This window comes from Microtus ochrogaster, linkage group LG8, assembly GCF_000317375.1.
Source record: "Microtus ochrogaster isolate Prairie Vole_2 linkage group LG8, MicOch1.0, whole genome shotgun sequence".
NCBI lineage: Eukaryota > Metazoa > Chordata > Mammalia > Rodentia > Cricetidae > Microtus > Microtus ochrogaster.
Window position 1 is genome coordinate 2072800 of NC_022033.1, and position 19422 is coordinate 2092221.

At 51.9% G+C, this 19422-nt stretch overlaps 1 protein-coding gene across 1 annotated transcript in view; it reads right to left on the reverse strand.

Moving 5' to 3' along the window:
- Positions 1 to 19422, reverse strand: part of Cdh4 (cadherin 4) — a 471330-nt gene that overhangs the window by 123425 nt on the left and 328483 nt on the right. Inside the window, exon 3 of the mRNA XM_026787264.1 lies at positions 3500 to 3726. Coding sequence (XP_026643065.1) covers positions 3500 to 3726 — 227 coding nt within the window. The remainder of the gene's footprint in view (positions 1 to 3499; positions 3727 to 19422) is intronic.

The following is a 19422-nucleotide window of genomic DNA, read 5'->3' on the forward strand; positions in this document are numbered from 1 at the left end:
CCCTGGCTCTCCCTGGGATAAGAAGCAGTGACAGTGCTGAGCACAGGACTGCTGGGGCTGGGACTGGGGCTGGGACGCACCACCGACAGGAACGAAGGCTACTCTGTGTGACCTCCTTAGGTCACAGAACCTGATGGCGTACTTTCACCTCCAGGACAGGATGTCAATGACATCACTGCTCTGTTTCAGGACAATCAACCCTGGAATTCCCAGGACCAACGGGAGAATCCTAGCTTTCCTTCTGCCAGGCTCAGCTGTACCTAGAGAGTCATAGTTTACTTCCTCCTGGAGGCCCAGTTCTCTCCTGTGGAAGAGGCTGGGTAACCCTGCTCATCTTTACTATCTGTGTTGTCGATACAGACAATGACGCCCTCTGTCCTCGGATGATAAACTGAGATCTAGTTGGGTCCATCAGAGCGGGGTCTGGATGGACTCTAGAGTCAGGTCAGGGCCGCTGGCCGCAAGAGAGACGTGAAACTCAGTGGAAGACAGGAGAGACAGCTGTCACCTGCAGTCAGACGTCATGGGTCAGGGACGACGGGGCTCACAGGCGCGTCCCTCATTGTGTTGTTGGTCCCTCTCCAGACTAGCGGGAGTGCTCGAAGCCGCTAACTGCAGCAACACATCAGAGCTCCCCTCACTGACGGCCTTAACAAAAGGCGTCGATCTAGTCTCAGTCAGTAATTTCACCCCAAGCCTCCAACGGGCTATAAGGAGCCTGGGTTTTGATCACCAGGTACAATTTCAGCTTCACAATCCAGAGCCTGGAGCTGCTCGGCTCAGGAAGCCACAGCTGTGATGATTAATATTGATCGCCAGTTTGACACGATCTGGAATCCCTGAGATGGCGTCTGCACATGTCTGTAGGGAACTTTCCAGATTGTGTTAGCTGAGATGGGAAGATCCACCCCAACTGTGGCAATACCACCCATGGCTGGGGAGTACCACTCCACGACTAAGGAGCAACACCCCACAGCCGGGGAGCATCACCCACGGCCGGGAGCATCACCCATGGCTGGGAAGTACCCCTCCATGACTGGGAAGTAACCCTCCATGGCTGGGGAGCAACATCCATGGCTGGGGAGCATCACCCCACGGCTGGGGAGCAATACCCCACGGCCGGGGAGCATCACCCATGGCCGGGAGCATCACCCATGGCTGGGAAGTACCCCTCCATGACTGGAAAGTAACCCTCCATGACTGGGGAGCAACACCCCATGGCTGGGGAGCATCACCCATGGCTGGGGAGCATCACCCATGACTGGGGAGCATCACCCTTGGCTGGGGGGCATCACGGAGCATCACCCATGACTGGGGAGCATCATCCATGGCCGGGGAGCATCACCCATGGCTGGGGAGCATCACCCCACGGCTGGGGAGCAACACCCCATGGCTGGGGAGCATCACCCATGGCTGGGGAGCACCGCCCCATGGGTGGGGAGCACTACCTTGTGACTGGGGTCCTGGGCTGAATAAAAAGGAGAAAGGGGGCCCAAGGACCACCATCTGCCTCTTTCTGCTTTCTGAGTGTGGATGAAATGTGACCACCAGCCTTGCCATCCTCCTGAACTGTGAGCCATAGGTTTGTCTTCTTCTCAGACATTTTAAATCAAAGCAAGAAGAGTAACAAATACAGAGGGGGAGTGTTAAGTCCTGGTAGGGGATGTGCATGAAGAACACACAGGGAAGAGGGAGCGTCCACACCTGCCTGTCCTGTAGTCTTCAGCACCCATAGGCAGGGAAGGGTGTGCGTGTGTGTCTATGTGCGTGTTTGTGTGTGCCTGTGTGCGTGTGTGTGTCTGTGTGATCCATAGACAGGGAAGGGTGTGCGTGTGTGTCTATGTGCATGTTTGTGTGTGCCTGTGTGCATGTGTGTGTCTGTGTGATCCATAGGCAGGGAAAGATGTGTGTGTGCACGTGTGTCTATGTGCGTGTTTGTGCGTGCCTGTGTGTATGTGTGTGTCTGTGTGTGCACACGTGCGCGTATGTGTATCTGTGTGCGTGTGTGTGCATGCCTGTGTGTCTGTATGTGTGGTGTGGGTGTGTTCGTGTGTGTGCATGCGCGCACATGTGTGGTGTGTACTAGTAATGAGTTAAGATGCTTGGCTCCCTCACACAGGAGGACGCTTATGACCCTACTTTCCCACACTGGTGGGAAAGAATATCCTCCCAAGGTTCTGCTCCCACTTGTATACAAGAAAGATCAAAACCCAAAGTGGGTTCCTTGGCACATCTGCCCTGCTGGCTGTTCTACAAAGGGTTCCTTGGTCAGGTGGGGTTTTGGAAATGTGCAGATTTTCTCCCGCTGAGAGCCTTCAAAGGAACATTCAGTTATGTAAGGCTCTGGGCAAACCCACATAAAAGAATGTGGTTATCTTTGTTCAACTAACTTCAGGCCCTCGTAGGCATTTCCTGGGAGTGCCCCCATGCAGTGGCCCAGCCCGAGACTGCCTTACACTGCACTGATTAGGGAACCATGCGCAGTTTGAGGGACCCACCTGTCCTGCTGTCCTCTCTCGTTGTTTGGGTTTTCTCGGTGTCTCCCTACTGCAGGCACCCCAGCCTGCAGGTTCTCTGCTAGTCCCAGCTCCGTTGCTTTGAGGCTGATGCAGCCATCTGGGCTTCCCAGCACAAACAATGAAACAGAGAGGATGTGGGGCATCATGGGAACTGCTTGTTAGACAGTGCGCGAGAAGAGTGATCTCAGGACCAGGACAGGGGAGGTGCCCTTGTGGCCCCATGCCCCATTTATCTCCCGGGGATACAGCTGGGGGAAGGAGACGGTGCACAGACTGCAGACATCACAGGAGAACTCCCCATCTCCCTCCTCCACTGTTTCCTTTCCCCTCTCTCTAGCCCTCTATCCCTTCCCAGCTCCACCTCTTTTCTCTCTGTCTCTTCTTCCCTCCTCGCGTACCCCTCCCCTCCTCATCCACCCATTCTCTTCCTCTCCCCCTCCTTATCTGCCCTTCCCCTCCCCCTCAGCTGTCCCCCCCCCGCCTTTCTCCCCATCTCCCCCATCTCACTTTCTTCCTCTCTCCTTTTTTGTCCTGCCCTCCATCTCTCCGTAGCTCTGAATTAGTCCTACCCTGGTTTCCCAGCCTCGTGGTTGATCTGCTCTGCTTGCCAACTCCCCTGGCCTTGAAAACTCCCAGTAGGCACAGCACTCTGAGAGCCCCGGCTGCAGACAGCACTTGTAGCTTACAGGGCAGGGGGAAGTGTGAGTGACTCATTCAAAAGGCAACGGAGAGGGTCACAGTGGTGGCAGTTTAGTAGACTGGGCTCAGGGCCCGGTGACCTCTCAGATGCCCCACCCACGAGGGCGTCTCACGTACTTCAGCACGGTGGAGGCAGGGGTGATGCCACGCCTTTGATGGGCACGGACAAAGCACTGTCATTCCTGATCTAGGAGTCAGGGAAAGGCTCTGCCTGGGACCCCAGGGGAGGGGACACCTGGGCTCTGGACCCAGGCTTTCCTGCTTGCGCTGCCTCCTCTTACCTTGTGTCCAGAGTGTGGGGATGAAGTCTGGGCTACCAGCAGCCGCACCATGGCGTCCCACTGCTCAGCAGTCTGGCGTTCCCGCGCCGTCACAGTGAAGGCCACCTGCTCTGAAGGGATCTTCAGCTCCCGGGTGGCGAAGACAGTCCCATCCGCCCCGACTTTGAAGTCCAAGCTGTTGGTCTCATACTGCGTCCCTTTGGTACCCAAGCAGCTGCTGAACTTGACTGTAAGAGGAGAGAAGATGGTCAGGAAGGCCAGGAAGCAGGCTGCAACAACAGGTACAGCATGTGCTCCCCAAGTAGCCCTGAGACCGTAAAGACCTCACTAGGCAGGCTCTCCTTTGTCCTCCAGAAGTATCTGGAGAGCAGGAAAAACAATGGATGAGCATCCCACCCTCAAACCCAGGTGGATGCCGTCTACTCCTGCCAGGGTTTCTGCATGCCCTGTGCTGCTCAATGGGAGCAGGAGTCTCCACCCACACAGGAAGACTCCCACCAGTCTCTGCCTGTGCAGTGTAGATGCCCAGTTCTTTGGCTCTGTTCCTGTGCCCGAGAAGGCTAAGTGTAATAAAGGAGCCGGAGAAAGCTGGTGTGTCAGGGCTGTCCCTCCACAACAGGAACATTCTGGAAATGGGATCTGCATGGCTGGCCCTTCTGTGACTTAGTGACATCTGACACTTGTCAGGCACCTGTGTCCTGCTGGGGGCAGAGGCAGGATGACAGGCTTGGCTCAGTCACAGACTTTCTTGGTTAGTCACACAGTTAACAAAACTCGTTGATGCTGCTGGGTACCGCGTCGTTTTGCTTCCAAAACATTAATTAGGCAACCAAATTGTCAGCCCCTCCAGATGCCCCAGAGCTGCAGCCACTTCCAACTCCACCGCAGAAAGAGACGTCTCCAGGACTGCATATTTGTCTGGCCCACGTTAGTGCATTTTTTAGACACGTGCTTTTGTGACTGTCACCCAACTCCGTGGTAAATTATGAAGCACCAACAGCTGGTGTCACATTCTGCTGATAAAAGCAATGGATAAAGTTACCCAGTATTTATAAAAATGTGGGTATCTAAGCAATTATGGTGGGAGGGTTGGTTTTATAAGCAATTTCACTGTCACAGCTTACATGATTTAATTACTATTTATTCTAGAAACTAAAAAAAGGGACTTGCACTTACGTTTGATAAAGTGTTTTTCCTGCATGTTCACCTTTTCTTGTTGCCTGCCTTGAAATTATAAATAACACGTGGGTTCCCTTCTCTCAGATCACTCACTAGAGACGTCTCCCCAGTCGCTGGCTCCTCCTATTTGCGGGCTTAATGAATATGCTTTTATTAATTTTAATTATTATTATTTTTGAGACAGGTTCTCTGTACGTAGCCCTGGATATCCTGGAACTTTCTTTGTACACCTGTGGCTTTGAATTCAGAGATCTGCCTGCCTCTGCCTTCCAAGAGCTGGGATTAAAGATGTGCGCCATTATGCCTGACTAGAAAATGTTTTTAAACATAACAAGACCAGGCATTTCTGCTCTGTCAGGTGACAGAGCGGTCAGTGTCGAGAACCTGGCTGGGTCTCCTGAGGATCAGGGTGTGTCCCTGTGACTAAGTATCCTTGAAGCTGGAATTAGGCGGTTTGCACTATATGAGGGCTAAGGCAACACTGTCCTCTGTCAAAGGGTCTGGGTCCTCAAATAACTCGATATCATTATAACTTTATTGTATTGTGGGCTTGACTCTGCCCAGCGTAGCCTGGTGAGACCGCTCACTGGATGAAGGAACCACCATGAAGCCAGAAGACTTGAGTTTGGTCCCTGGCATCCATAGGTCCGAAGGACAGAACCGACTCCTGCAAGCTCTTTCCTGACTGGCACCGCAGCCTGTGCTGCCCCTCCCATAAACAAACAAGCAAATTCACGAGCAAATGTAGTAAAATCAGAATGCAGAGCCCAGGGGACTGCCCTCCACCTGGGGGCAGCTTGCTCTGGAGGGCTTTACCAAATGAACTCCTGTAGCCTATCTGCATCTCCTAACTGAATTCTTTCTCTCCAGACAACAAGGACTGCAGGTCCCCATTTCTCTGGGGGACCAAAGGGTTGGGTTGTGGCTCCCTGGCACGGTTTACTTTTCCACGGATGAACAAACTGTTTTTTCTTTTCTGTTTTCAAATGTAAAGAAATTAGCAAACTACCTCAGACATATACAAATTAAAACTAGCAACAGATCGAGTGGACCCATTGCTGACCCCCAACTGTTACCAACAGAGATAAAAACGACAGTGGCTGGGCTGTGATATGATCAGTACAAAATACCAAGATAAGCCCCTGTGTGTTCCAAAAGCCAAGCCCTAGTAAAATCAATGAAGCTTGACAACACTGGGGACTGACGTCTTAACCCCTCCATGGGTGGTGGCAGGGAACTCCGTGGAGTGGTGGGGGGCGAGGGGAGGTGATGAAGAAAGCCCTTTGGGCTGCAGCAGGGCACGGATCACGGATTCCAGCAGGCACTGGAGTCCTGTGTGCTCTGTGTGACCCTGTGTGTGAAGAACAAACTGCAGGGCTCAGTTACAGTTAAAGGAACAGCTGCAGCCAGTGTGGCCAGGGCTAGAAGGCAGTACAGAGAGTCCACTGACGCAAAGGACCTGTGGACAGGACTCGTTGGTCAGTAGAGCCCAAGCTGCACCGAATCCCTGCAGCCTGCTTCAGGGCCAAGCCATCACAAATACCTTCTTCTCTTCCATGTTAGAACTTTTTAATTTTTTTTTATCTTTTGAGATAAGGTCTGGGAGGCGGTGGCGGGGAAGAGACAGAAATCTTTAATAAATAAATAAAAAAAAGAAAAAAAAAGAAAGAGATAAGGTCTCACTATTTAGCCCAACCTGGTGACAAACACACAGAGATGCGCTTGCTTCAACCCCCCGAGTGTTGGCATTACGGGAATGCACTACTGAGCGCTGCACCTGACTTCAGGACACTTTGATAATCTGTCTAAGGCTCAAGCAGTAAAGCACGCAGCAAGCTGATGTCCTTGGGCTGCTGCTGGAGTCGTGCACAACTCCTAAGTTACACCAGGGGCCAAGCCTCACAGGTCAGAGCGCCTTTCAAAGCCCTGTTATGTAGAAGTGGCTCCCACAGTCACCAGCTCTGAAACCCAGCTGTCTAAGGCTCCCTGAACACCAACGCACAGCCCTCATCACGGGTCCTCAACAGCTGAGCACCATTTCTCTTCCAGACGAGTTCAGATCCCTTTGTTTAAAATGCTACCCTACACCTCTCCCGTGCCCGCAGACCCAGCAGCACAGGTGCAGCCATGCTTGCAGACACATCTGCAGATGCATCCAGTGCACCATGCATCCTAGTTACATTGTGCAGCAAAAGGAAGCTCTGCTCTTATCAGGAGGCTGGCTGTCTTTAACCCTTCGCCCTCGTCACTTTTAATTGCTGGCTCTTTGGGTGGAGCTGGGATGGCACACGCTTGCAGGTGGCCTGGCATTCACAGGGGCAGCAGACTGCATCTCCCCAACACAGAGTGCTGCAGAATTGTGCTGTGTCTGCGAACACCTTGTTTTATTATTTCCCTTGTTAGGTGAGTTGGGAAAGATCAACCGAGCTGGAGGGGAGCGTGTGGCTGGATCCTTGCTGAGGGACGCATGAGCTTCACGCCTGCTGTTCAGCTCTCAGAGCCAGCCATTCTCGCTCCTTCAGCCCGCCCTCCCACGATGGCTCAGGGTCTCCCTACCATCCAGCCAGGGTTCTAGGTGTGAACAGGCAGACTCCGAAGGTTGCCCAGGTGGATCTTGGTGTGCCGAGGAGAACATACGGACGAGCCAGAGTGTAAACAAAACCTTGGTGGCCAGGACAACGAGGAGGTCAGAGGAACTGTCCTGAGAAGGGACAGCAGAGCAAAGGCTCTGAGATGGGGAGGATCAGGGAAGGTGCTTCGTTGATTGTGATGAGTGAGGGTGACCTTGTGGATGTGCGGTTACGTGAACTGCTGCTACTGGCGATAAGGCACCCAATGGGAACGATCAATGCTCTTTCTTAATGAGACTTGAACAGTTAGCCTGGCATGGGTCACGTACTGCTGGCCCCACCCCGGCTTGGTTTTCTTCCACCTGCATCTTTGTCTTGTACCTGCTTGGATGTGTGGCCAGAACACCCATCATGAGCCGTGTGCAGCTGGGGAACAGCACCCGTTAGCAGGCTCTCTGCCCGCAGCTTGCTCCAGCCTGCATCCCTGGCTCCCATGGTGCAGGTCCATGTAGAGATGGGGCTCCCTCCTTCTGTGCTGAGATGTCTGAGGGCAGTGAGGCCCTGGAATGCCAAGTCGCTGGGCACAGAGTCTCCTCAGATTGGAGAAGCAGGGGGGTTGGGAACAGAATTCTGTTGGGTTTTGTTACAAGGGGTCTGGTGGAGTGGAGCTAAGGTTATTATTGGGGCAGAGATTGCTTCTCTGATTCCCACCAACCGAGCCTGGAAATGAATAGGGTGTCACCGGAGCTGCAGGCAGGCTTCTGGGCCCCTGCATGGATCTGATTTGAAAATTCCTTTCCAGGAGGATGGATCTATCCACTCCTTACAAAGACCCAGTGACAAACCACAGTATCATTCCACCAAACTGGGGACCAGTGAGTTGGGCTTGCTTACGGAACATGGGTGATGGCTTTTCTGTAGACTCTGGGTGGCCTCAAAGGAGCCACACTGGAAAACTGTTACCCAGCATAGATAGAAAACCCAGGCTAGAGAGATGGCTTAGCAGTTAGGAGCACTGGTTGTTCTTCCAAAGGTCCTGAGTTCAATTCCCAGCAACCACATGGTGGCTCACAACTCTCTGTAATGAGATCTGGTGCCTTCTTGAGGAAGAGACCTGGTCAATCGTCCTCATCAACTTAGAGCAGGAAACCCAATATGGACAAGTTCAACAGAACCGCCATATACGAGCTGCCCATGCATGCTTCAGCATTGCCAAGGCATAAATTTCATTTAAATTTTAATTTCAGACGGAGAAGCCACTCCCTCCTGTTCACCTTCCCCAGCCTATTATTCTAGCAGTGCCTGAGACCCCAAGGCTATGGGCACCTAGGGTAGAAGTACATACAGATGGAAGGGCAGGGCAGAAGGAATCTGCCAAAATCTCAGGTGGGGGTCCCACGACCTCCCCGCCCTGCCTTTCCTGTTGGAGCGTCAACAGTCAACAGATCCCTCTCACGATGGAGTGCAGCTGAGCATAGCAGATATGTTGACACTGGCAGCTAGTTTGCATGAAGGAATACTTTCTACAAAGTCCACCCAGATGTTTTCTTCTGTGTACACTTTAACCACACATAGGTATGCCACACGCCTCTTAGGAGCCACCCGTCCCCTCCTGCCCATGACAGTGTGCGGCATCTCCATTGTAATGTCTGGGCCAAAGGTCCCGCTTCTCTCGGTTTCCCCCAAATGGCCTGTAGAGTCTGGAGGTGCTGTTTGCTATTTGCCGCAAGAGGTCATGTGTACCAGTTCAGGAGCAGTCGGCCTGCTGTGGCTCTGCACATGCTAGTCAGGTGTCCCTGGACTCTAGTGGACCCCAGCTTGCAGGCCTAGTACAGGGCTGGGGCTAGCTTTATTCGTTCTGGTTTTATCTTGTTCAGTAGGATCCTGAGGTGGCCATATGCTGAGGAAACCAGGAAGTGGTTTCTAGAAAGTGTAGTTTGGTCTGCTGACCTCACCAAGGGATGCCTTGAGCCAGGCCAGTACTGTGCTGGGGAGGGAGTGGGGTGGACTCCATGGAACTGGAGTTGTGGGAGGTTGTGATCTACCCATGGACACTGGGAACTGAACTTGGGTTACTGCTGAGCCAGTTCTCCAGCCCTGCCTTCCTCATGTCTTCTCTGTATCTGTCCCCCACCTCACCATCGGTTCCCTATCTTAAAAATGGTGTTGGTGAAGATTTTTAGACTATACGTTCAAGGGCAAGGTGGGAAGATGACTTTGGAGTTCAAGTCCTGGCTGTACTTGGATCTGTAACCTGGGTACCAATCTTATACAATGAATGTTATTGAACATTCGCACAGGCCCCATCACCAGCCCAGGATGAGGATGAGCATAAAAGGATCCCTTCCCCAGAAAACTCACCGTCCCTTGGGGAGGCTAGAACCACCAACTGAGGCTTTGTGGAGACCTGTTCTGGAGGGCGGAGGAGATGTGTGGCTCTCGGGCCCCCTAATGGGGCAGGTATGAGCAGAGTCCTGGGAGATGACACAGGTAAGGAGCATTATCAGAAAGGGCCCAGGCTTCCGATGGGCTCAGGGTTGGCAGCAGCTGCCTTGCTAGGTGTTTGAGAAAGAGCAGGGAGAAAGAAAGAATGCACAAACTCCAACTTCTCTTGCTCTGACTATGGCTATTGGATGGAGTTTGGATGCAGGGTACTAGTGGAGGCTGAGAAGATGGTGCACTAGGCAAGCCCAACTTTTTAGGGTACTGTGTGGCACGGCAGGAAATCAGGCTTGTAAGGGCTGGCAAGGAGAGAGGATGGACAAGTGGACATGGAGAAGCCCCCAGGGAATTCTGAGCAACAGTATTATGTGGACACACGCCAGACAGCAAACTACTTAATACCAGTGTGTCAACCTGTGCTGTCAATCACAGTGAACACGGTAGAAGACTTGAGTAATAGACCAGCTGGGCAGGGCAGGAGGGGGTTCCTTCTCCTGCCATTCCACACACATGGTCTACTCTGCAAAGTCAAATGTACCAAAGACAGACATCCTCTGCTCATTCAACCATCACCCAGTTTCCAGAAAAGCCCGGGCTTTTGGGGCGTGAGAAACCCTGTACACCGGCTGTAGACTTGTGTGGGATGGACCCGGTCAGTGTCACAGTAATCTCACACCACGATGACGTTACATCTCTGACGGGAAATTTCAGAACGCTCTTTCTGTCTACGACGTCACCCAAGTGGAACATGTGCCCGTCTCCTAGCGCCCGTGCCCTCAGTGTGGCACCAGCTCCACTAGGCTCCCCGAGTCTTTATTTAATATTCATGGCTTCAGGTGACAACAGAAATCAGGACTGAGAAAGCAGCTTAGGTAAGGTCAGGATCTGAGCTATCCACGGCTTCCTGAGGAGTTTGAGCTTTGTCTAGAAATGCCCTGAGTTAGGTAGGAGCGAGGTTTCACCAGGCAGGAGACAGACTTCTTCCCTGGGAAGGGGAGGGACTTCTTCAGTAGGAGAGGGACTCTGGTTTCTAGCATTAATCACAGTCCTTTGTTTATGTGAATCACCCTGCTGTTCTGGGCAATGCAGCATGGGTGCAGGAAGTAGGCATTTACGGCTGTCCATTCCTAGTGGCTTCTCCAATCAGTAAGAGAAACTGAGCATGGGCACCTCATTAATAAATCGCACCAATGCCTCATTAGGGTGGAACATAGCGGCTCTTAACTGAAGAAATTAATGAATTCTCTAACCTAGCCACAGACACTCTGGTTCACTGAGAGCTTTCAGGTCCAGGGTACATCACAACCTCTTCTTCCTTGCTGTTCCCAGCACCTAGAAGATCGATACTCATCTTTCCCATGCATGCTGGTCTAGACACTGATACCCTTCTCATACTGGCCAGGGGGTGCCCGAGCCTCAGGAGGTAGGAGGGCCCTGGCAGTAATGGAGCAGCCTTTCTCATGAATGTCAGCTTGGGAGGTAGAATTCCCCAGGACTCTGGAGAGGAAGCCTGGCTGCCACCACTGCTCCCATTCAAGACTGTGGAGTCCCTTGGATTCTCTAGGGAAACAGGATGGATTGTAGGATTCTTCAGAGAAGGGTTTTTTCCTCCTTGAAGGTAACATTGCATGGGCTAACCGATACAGCTAACATTTCCGTATATTCTCTCATCCATACACCCATCCATTCAGTCTCGGCTCGGGATCTACCCCACGTCCTGCTGGGCGCTCAGAAACCATCATCCTGTGAACCCTCACAAACTTACATGGGAACAGGCTCATCTCAGAGGAGCGAATGGGGGTCAGAGCTGTTAGCTGGCACCTCTAGGTGCCCACACCAGTGAACACCCAGGCAGAACTCTCCCAGGGTTCCTGACTGTCCCCCTCCTCCCTGAAGCCGCTGCTGACTCCAGAACCTTGACTTCTCTGGTGATTCAAACTCATGCCATTAAGTGATTCTCAATCATGCCACAAGGACATGTGCTCAACTATGTTCATAGCAGCATTGTTTGTCATAGCCAGGACCTGTAAGCAACCTAAATGACCTTCGACTGAAGAAGGGATAAGGAAAATGTGGTTCATTTACACAACGGAATACTATACAGCAGAAAAAGATAATGACATCTTGAAATTTGCAGGCAAATGGATGATGGAGTTAGAAAACATCATATTGATTGAGGTAACACAGACCCAGAAAGACTCATAACTGGCTTTTAGACATAAAACAAAGAAAAACCAGCCTACAATTCACAATCCCAGAGAGCCTAGACAACAAAGAGAACCCTAAGAGAGACATACATGGATCTAATGTACATGGGAAGTAGAAAAAGGTGAGATCTCTTGAGTACATTGGGAGCATGGGGAATATGGAAGATGGTAGAAGGGGAGGGGAGTGGAGAAAAACATATAGCTCAATAAAGACAATTTAAAACAAAACAAAACAAATTCACGCCATCTGCAGTTATTGTGGCTCTGCCCGTCTAGTCTTGCTTCCCACCTTTCTGTTTTGTTCTAGAAACTTCCAGAAGGAACTTTGTAAGGAAACTTCCAGAAGGAGCTTTGTAAGAGGTGTCTGTTCATGCTTCTGCCTCAGCCCACCGAAAACAGGGCATGACAGCATGCTTGTGAAGTTTGTGGGCAACTCTGCTAAGTTCTGCACACCTTCCTTGACGAGGGTGCTTGGGGTAAGCATGCTGCATGGGGCCCAGGGGTCTCCTGGAGCAAGTGGCACTCACGCTATAGAGAGAGTGTTCTCTACGTCATGGCCCTGTGGTTCTGGACCTTTCTGTGGTGGCCTCAGGTGCTGCTGGGAATGTGTAGCCTTTCTAACCTGGGCAAGTGTGAACTAACATGCCCCTCTTTAGCCCTTGTGCTGGACAGTGTAGGAAGGGCAGTGATGATGATGAGGGGCAGGTGTGATGAGGATGATGATGTCAGGGCTGATGATGATGACAACTGATGCGGTCATGATGATGGTGATGGTGATTGACAGGTGTGATGACAAGGATGATGATAATGATGACTGGCCCGGTGGTGCTGATGACTGACCGTGGCTATGCTGCTGCTGCTGCTGCTGCTGCTGCTGCTGACAGACAGGGGTGATGGTGATGACTGACAGAGACTGACGACAGACAAAGTGATCATGATGATGACATCGGCAGCTCTGGTACAGTCGGCTGGAATTATGTGCCAGACTAGAGTGGACCACAGTACACAGGCACCGGCTCAGTCTTGAGGCAGCTATCACGGGGTGGGGGGAGGGCGGATATCGCCATTCCCTTTTTACATAGGCACCATCCAAACTTCAAATGCAGCTAGGCAGGGGACGCTGGGGCAGAAGCTAGAGGACATCTCGCAGGTGGGAACACCCCCGGCACATCAGGCTGGCACATGCCAGCACACGCATCTCTCTGAACTGTGAGCTCCATGTGAGCCTGTACCAGCACCAGCACTCCTGCAGTGGTGCTCCTGTATGCATGCATGCATGTGCATATGTAGATGCACATATGTATATGTGCTCTTGTGTGAGCATGCATGTGGAAGTCAGGGAACAACCTTGGGAATTGTTCCTTAGACTCCATTCAGCCTCCCTTTTTCTGAGACAAAGTTTCTCATGGACTTAGAACTCAACAAGCAGGTCAGCCTGTCTCTCCCTCCCCAGAACTGGGATCACAAACACATATTGCCATATCCAGCTTTTGTTCTGGAAATGCGGTTTCTGGGGATTGAACTCAGATCCTCAGAAGTACTTCCCTGACGGAGCCATCTCCCCAGCCCCTCCCTGTTTTATAGATGGACACACATGATTGTGAAACATGGCCTCTGCCATACACCAGCTAGGCAGGGGCTCCCCCAGGAGCCGTAAGTCCCCTATCACTGTGTCTGCCTCACCCAGCATACCAGCAGCCTCAGTGTATGTGGTACTGTGGGAGCAGAGCGCATGGAGCACATTCTCTCATTCTCAACGACCAGGGGCAGGGCTGCTGTCTCCTCCGAAGGCTCTGATCACACACTGAAGGAGGTGAGGAAGAAGTTGGAGTTGACAGCTGGGGCCCAGCGGCCCCACTGGGGCTGTGTCTCTAAAGCCAGGAACAGGACGAGCGGGCTATTTTTAGAACTGCCAGCCTCTCTCTCATTAGCGGCTTGTGCACCAGGATGGGGCTAATGAAATCATTTGTAATTAGGCCCAGGTAGAGAGACGACTCTTTCTTGTCCGGCGCCCCTCCCCCACTCCCGTTCTGTTCCTGGAGGGTGGGTGATGGGTTCCAGGTCCCTGTTCTCTCCTCTCTTGCTTCTCTCCATTTAGGGCGCTGCTGGGCCATTTCCTGTCCTGCGTTTTCTTCCTGCTCTGGCTTCTGCCTTACTGCTGGAGGAGGCACAGGCCCTTCTTAAACTCTCGTGGAGAGAGGTCCTGCAGATGTTTGGGAAGCCAGGAGAGCTGAAGCCTGGGGAGGCCTGGAGTCACTGTCCCAAGTCCTAGCCACCATCACTAGAAGTGGGGACACACACCTATCACTCGGGGTAGGGGCACATTCTGTGTGTCACATGTCCCATTCAGACAGGAGGTCGGAAGAATAGCTCCTAACAGTGCGTGAGGAAGAAACGGGGATTCTGCGCCTATCTGGAAGCTCAGCATGAAGATGAGTGTGTGTTGCGGGCAGAGCTCCCCAGGCTGAGGCAGCCTAAGCCTGGCTCTTTGTCAGCTTTAGGGCTGAATCCAAATATGAGCCTGAACTTTGCCATCTGGGCTCCGCAGTCAAGGCGCCCATGCTGGCTGCTCGCCATTTCCCAAGAATCAACAAGAAGCGGCTAGGGAATGCAAACATGGTTCCCCCATCTCTCACTCTCCTGCTCTGCCCTGGCATCCTCTGCTGGGTTCTTCAAGGAGACCTCTTTTCTCTGGTACACACAACACATAATTTCAAAATACACAGAGACCCCTTGGGACAAGCAGACACTTGGGTGCCTGGACACCAAGGAATGAATAAACCTTTGGGCACAGATGGTGTTTAGGCTGCTTGGTCCCTAAGGGGCCAAGGTGGACCCTACCATGAGCCAAGAGCAGACATGCTCTCAGGAGGTCTAGTACCTAGGGATCTGGGACTGTGGATGGTGGATTTGTTAGGGATCCCACAGCACCAGCTTCTGGGAAAGCTCCAGGAAGGTTGCTTGGGCCGGTCTCTTGATGGAGCCATGCCTGAATAGGAATCCCTTTGTCCCCAGACAGAGGGACCAGTCCCACAGAGACCAGAGGCCATCAGGAACACCACAGGGCAGTTCTTTAGAAGAAACAGGACCACATGTAAGACCCTCTGAACCCCCTTCCAGCACGGGACCCTAACACTTCCGTAGGACCGGGCATTTGAGATGTGGATATAGTGTCCCAGAGATGTGATGAAAATGTCAGTTATTAAAATGAAGCCCACCTCCCACAGACAAAAGACCACAGTCCCCCCATGACTTCTCCATCATCCTTGCCCTCCACATGGGTCACCCTCAAGGGAAGCAGCTGCGGAGGTTTGGGTTGCCCATCTCCAACCTCACCCTGCTTCTAAAGAGCACGTGCTCAAGCAACAGGCTCTCTGGGTCGGATGTTATCACGACCGCTGCGGGTGGAGCAACACACCTTGCTTCTCTCCCAGTTTGGCAGGAAAAGCAGGGTCGATGGCCACACCTAACTCACAGGAAGTGGGAAGGTGAAGCCAGCCCCGGTGGCTATGCTGGGGACACGGTGTAGTGGTAAGGACCAGGGCTGCCCATGCTGTCCGGTGACAGACCATTCACAGCACTGGGAGGTACCACCACGCCTTCTGCCCGTGCTGTCTTCTTCACAGAAGAAAGCAGTCATGGAGTGACCCCCAAGTCCCGTGTCCAGAGACAATCTTCCTGGTCAGATGCTCCCCCAGCCAGAAAAGAGCTGAGGTTCTTCAGCCGCTAAACCGAAACTCCAGGGCCTTCCATCTCTCTAAGGCTGTAGGGCTCTGAGTTGGAGGCTGTGGGCTTCCTTATCCCATCCTTGGGTCAGAGGAAGGTTGGGGTGGACTGCTCATTTCTCTACAGTCCTTTTCCTGTTTTCACCAGCCAGGAGGGTCCAGTTCAAAGGCTACTTCCACCCACGATTGCTACTACTCGCCGCCGTTTCTCTACAGGAGACTGGGTGTCTCTGCAGCTGGGGAAAGGGCTGTTTTGCAGGACTATGCCTCTGTGAATGCTAACTTCTTTAAGCTCCGTGCTGGGGGTGACTCTGGGACTGGGTAAGTGTGGGCCACTGAGTCTCCGCAGCTGGGGAAAGGGCTGTTTTGCAGGACTATGCCTCTGTGGATGCTAACTTCTTTAAGCTCCGTGCTGGGGGCTGACTCTGAGACTGGGTAAAAGCTGGCTATTGAAGTCAACTTGGAAAAGATGGAAGCATGTCTTCTGTGGTCCTTGACGTGATCCCCAAGTGTCCTCAAAGATCTGCACCTCCCTCCTGCCCAGAGGAAAACAGCAGAGAGCTGGCTGGCAATCACGCCTGTGGGGAACCTTCCTGTGATGTCTGTTATACAAATGAAAAGCTTCGGCAAGGTGATTAGCTAGGAAAATTTCAACGCAAGATCTCAACAGACTGGCTTCTTCTTAGGCCAGCACTGAAGACGCCTAAGACTTAGTGACGATTTACTCCTGGGTACAAATTAAAACTCGCAGAAAGGTCAGTGGACCAGGAGATATTTTATTTTTTTCCTCCAGTGATTTCTTGTGGAGAAGGCTGCTCAGACTCCCTGCTCTGCCACTTGGCCCCACCCACCTACTCAGTCTATCATCCCCGCCCCAATCCCAATGAACCATTTGCTCCCAGTGACTCCCGAAGTCCCAGCTGAGTGCATGTTAGAGAGCAATGAAGAAGATTCCAGGCTTTATGTAAAAGGAACACGCTCTTTCAGAGGAAGGTGACCTTTTGCCTGGATCCCCCTGGCGACTGAGAAAGACTTGTGGGGAGAGCACAGTCCATGTTCGTCTTTCTCTTGTTGGGCTCCACCTCAGTGTGCACCTGTTACGTGCCTTGATGATAGGATGTGGTCAAGGAGTACAGTAGGCTGCCTTGCAGGAGTCCAGGGCTTGGAGCTAGTGGACCAAGCTGTGTGGCCTTGCAAAACTTGCTAAGTTTCTCTGATCATGTCTGCCCTAGCACGGCATCCAAAAGCTACCAGGCAAAAGCCTATAGCTGGCACAGTTTGATTTACCGACTCACGTGGTGAGAGAGACTGGCATGCTAATGTCACCTTCTGTGCTCACAAAGGTGTCTGTGACAACTGAACCCAGGGGAACACTCCGCACAGCACCTGTAATTTGGAATCTTGTGGATGTGAATGGGTCAAGGAGGAAGGTGAGCTTCCTGCAAATTTTGCAATCACTTGGGGAGGGAAGTAAGCTGCAGCATAGGGAACGGGAATGTATTACAGAAGGTATGACTGCAGAACCACAGCTCAGCTCGTCTCCCTGGCTGACATCACTAATCAACCTCTGCCTGTTCCTGGGAGCCGAACTCAGCACAAGAGCCTATGGTGCTGGTACTGGTGAACCCCTTGGAACACACAAGTCAGATCCCGCCTGCAGGAGTGACCCGCAGACCCTGGATGCTGCTGGGGTGACAGCTGGGGCATCTGCCTCTCCAAGGTCAGCCTTCAGTGCCTTTGTTTCAGCTGCTGAGACAGAGGGCTCTGGGGCAGCGGTCTGAACCCCGAGGGAGCCCAGAGCAGCATCCACACTTTTCCTGCTTTTCAGGAAGGTGGGGTGCTTTCCTGCCCACTTCCTAGTCTCCATGCAAACAGTCCCAGCAGAACAGAAGCCCTCAGTACCTGCGTCGTCTTCTGGAAGTAAGCCAGGAGGCAGCCCCTTGTCAGACACTCCCAGACATGTTGGGGTGCCCCCCCCTCACTGGCGTCCCTTATCTTCTGGGAGAGGCTTTATGGTGAGGGCAGCCCAAACACAGCTGCCTGCATTTAGAATTCACAGCTCTAACGGGTTTTGGGATTTGGCGTAGCCATTATTTAGAGGAATGACTTAAAGATGAAGGAGAAATGATCTCTTTGGGATGGGAGGAAAGAAAGAAACTACATATTTTTCTATTATTAAAAACAACACTTTATGGGGTGGAGAGATGGCTCAGCAGTTAAGAGGATGTACTGCTCTTCCAGAGGACCTGAGTTCCATTCCCAGAACCCACACCAGGAGGATCTAAACTGCCCTGAACTCCAGTTCCCGGGGGATCCAATGCTTCCAGGTTCAGGGGCATCGGCACTCAAATGCATATTCCCACACGCAGATGCGTAATTAAAAATAATAGAGATAAATCTTCGAAATAACACTTGATTCTAGTTATCTCACAAATAAGAGCATCCCATAGATGATTCAGGGGAGCCCGCCGGACACTTTTCCAGTCCCAAACGCTGCCACTGAGGCCACAGAGCTCTGCTCAGGGTTTCCCACCTTTAGTATCCAACTGCGTGGTTTATGCGTGTTTTGTTTCATGGCTCTAGGTACTTCAATATTTGGAAAATTGGATTCACTTATCCATCATGAATAAAAGAAAAAGAAACCATGATGGAGTTAAATTAGAAAAATGAAAATTAGTTTCCTATTGACTCTCAGGACTCATGAGTCCTTTACCCTGCACCCTCATCCCCTGATATCACCTTCTTTCAGTCTCTGTTATAAACGTTACACTGCACCAGCACTTGCCACACACCTGCACATGCACACACACACACACACGCATGCACACACACGCACACACACACTCATGCATGCACACACGGGCACACATACACACATGCACGTGCACGCACACACACGCACACACATATACTCACGCACACACACGCACACTGGCACATGGACATGCATGCGCACGTGCGCGCGCACACACACGCGCGAGTGATTGGGGTCCACAGGCGAGGGTAAACTGCATGAGGAAGAACACATCTGTATTTTCATTCTGAGTCATTTTGCTTACTACATTTTACAAGCTCATCTCTCCCTGCAGATTTCACTTTTCTTTCCACTTGAATAAATTTCCTTTTGCATACGAACCACATTTTCACCATCTCTTCACCTGTTGCTGGACATCTACGCCGGTCACATTCCCTTGCTTGCCCACCTATGCAGTCCTGGGCACACACCCAGAGAATGCTATATCCCACCACAGAATATTTGCATATCCGTGTTTCTGGCTGTTCTAGTCATGAAGCAAATGACATTGGTACAGTTATCAGGACACGCTGGTCATTCTATGGCATTGCTGATGTTTCTGTATGTTCTCCACTCTTATTTTTTTAGATAAAACAGCTTGTGTTTTTGAAAGCAAGGATTAAACACTGCCTCGGCCTCTGTGACTGGTAGGTATCTTGGAAGACTTGGTAAGGAGGGTGCATGACACAGATGTGGTCAGGTACTGAGTCATGGCTTACATCTTTCTCTATGAACAGGAGTTGTCAAGACAAGGCCCACATGCTCATGGACAGTCCTGACAGAAACAGGTCAGAACCATAGTCAAGCTTCAGAGCTGTTCCAGCTTTATTCCCTTGCTGTGAGAAAACATTCTGACCAAAAGCAACCTAAGAAGAAAGGGGTGCATTCAGCTCACAGGTTACAGCTCATTACCGAGGGATGTCAGGGCAGGAGCACAAACAACGACTTGATGCAAAAGCCGAGGAGAAAGGGATGCCACTTTCCTATACAACCCCGGACCATCTGC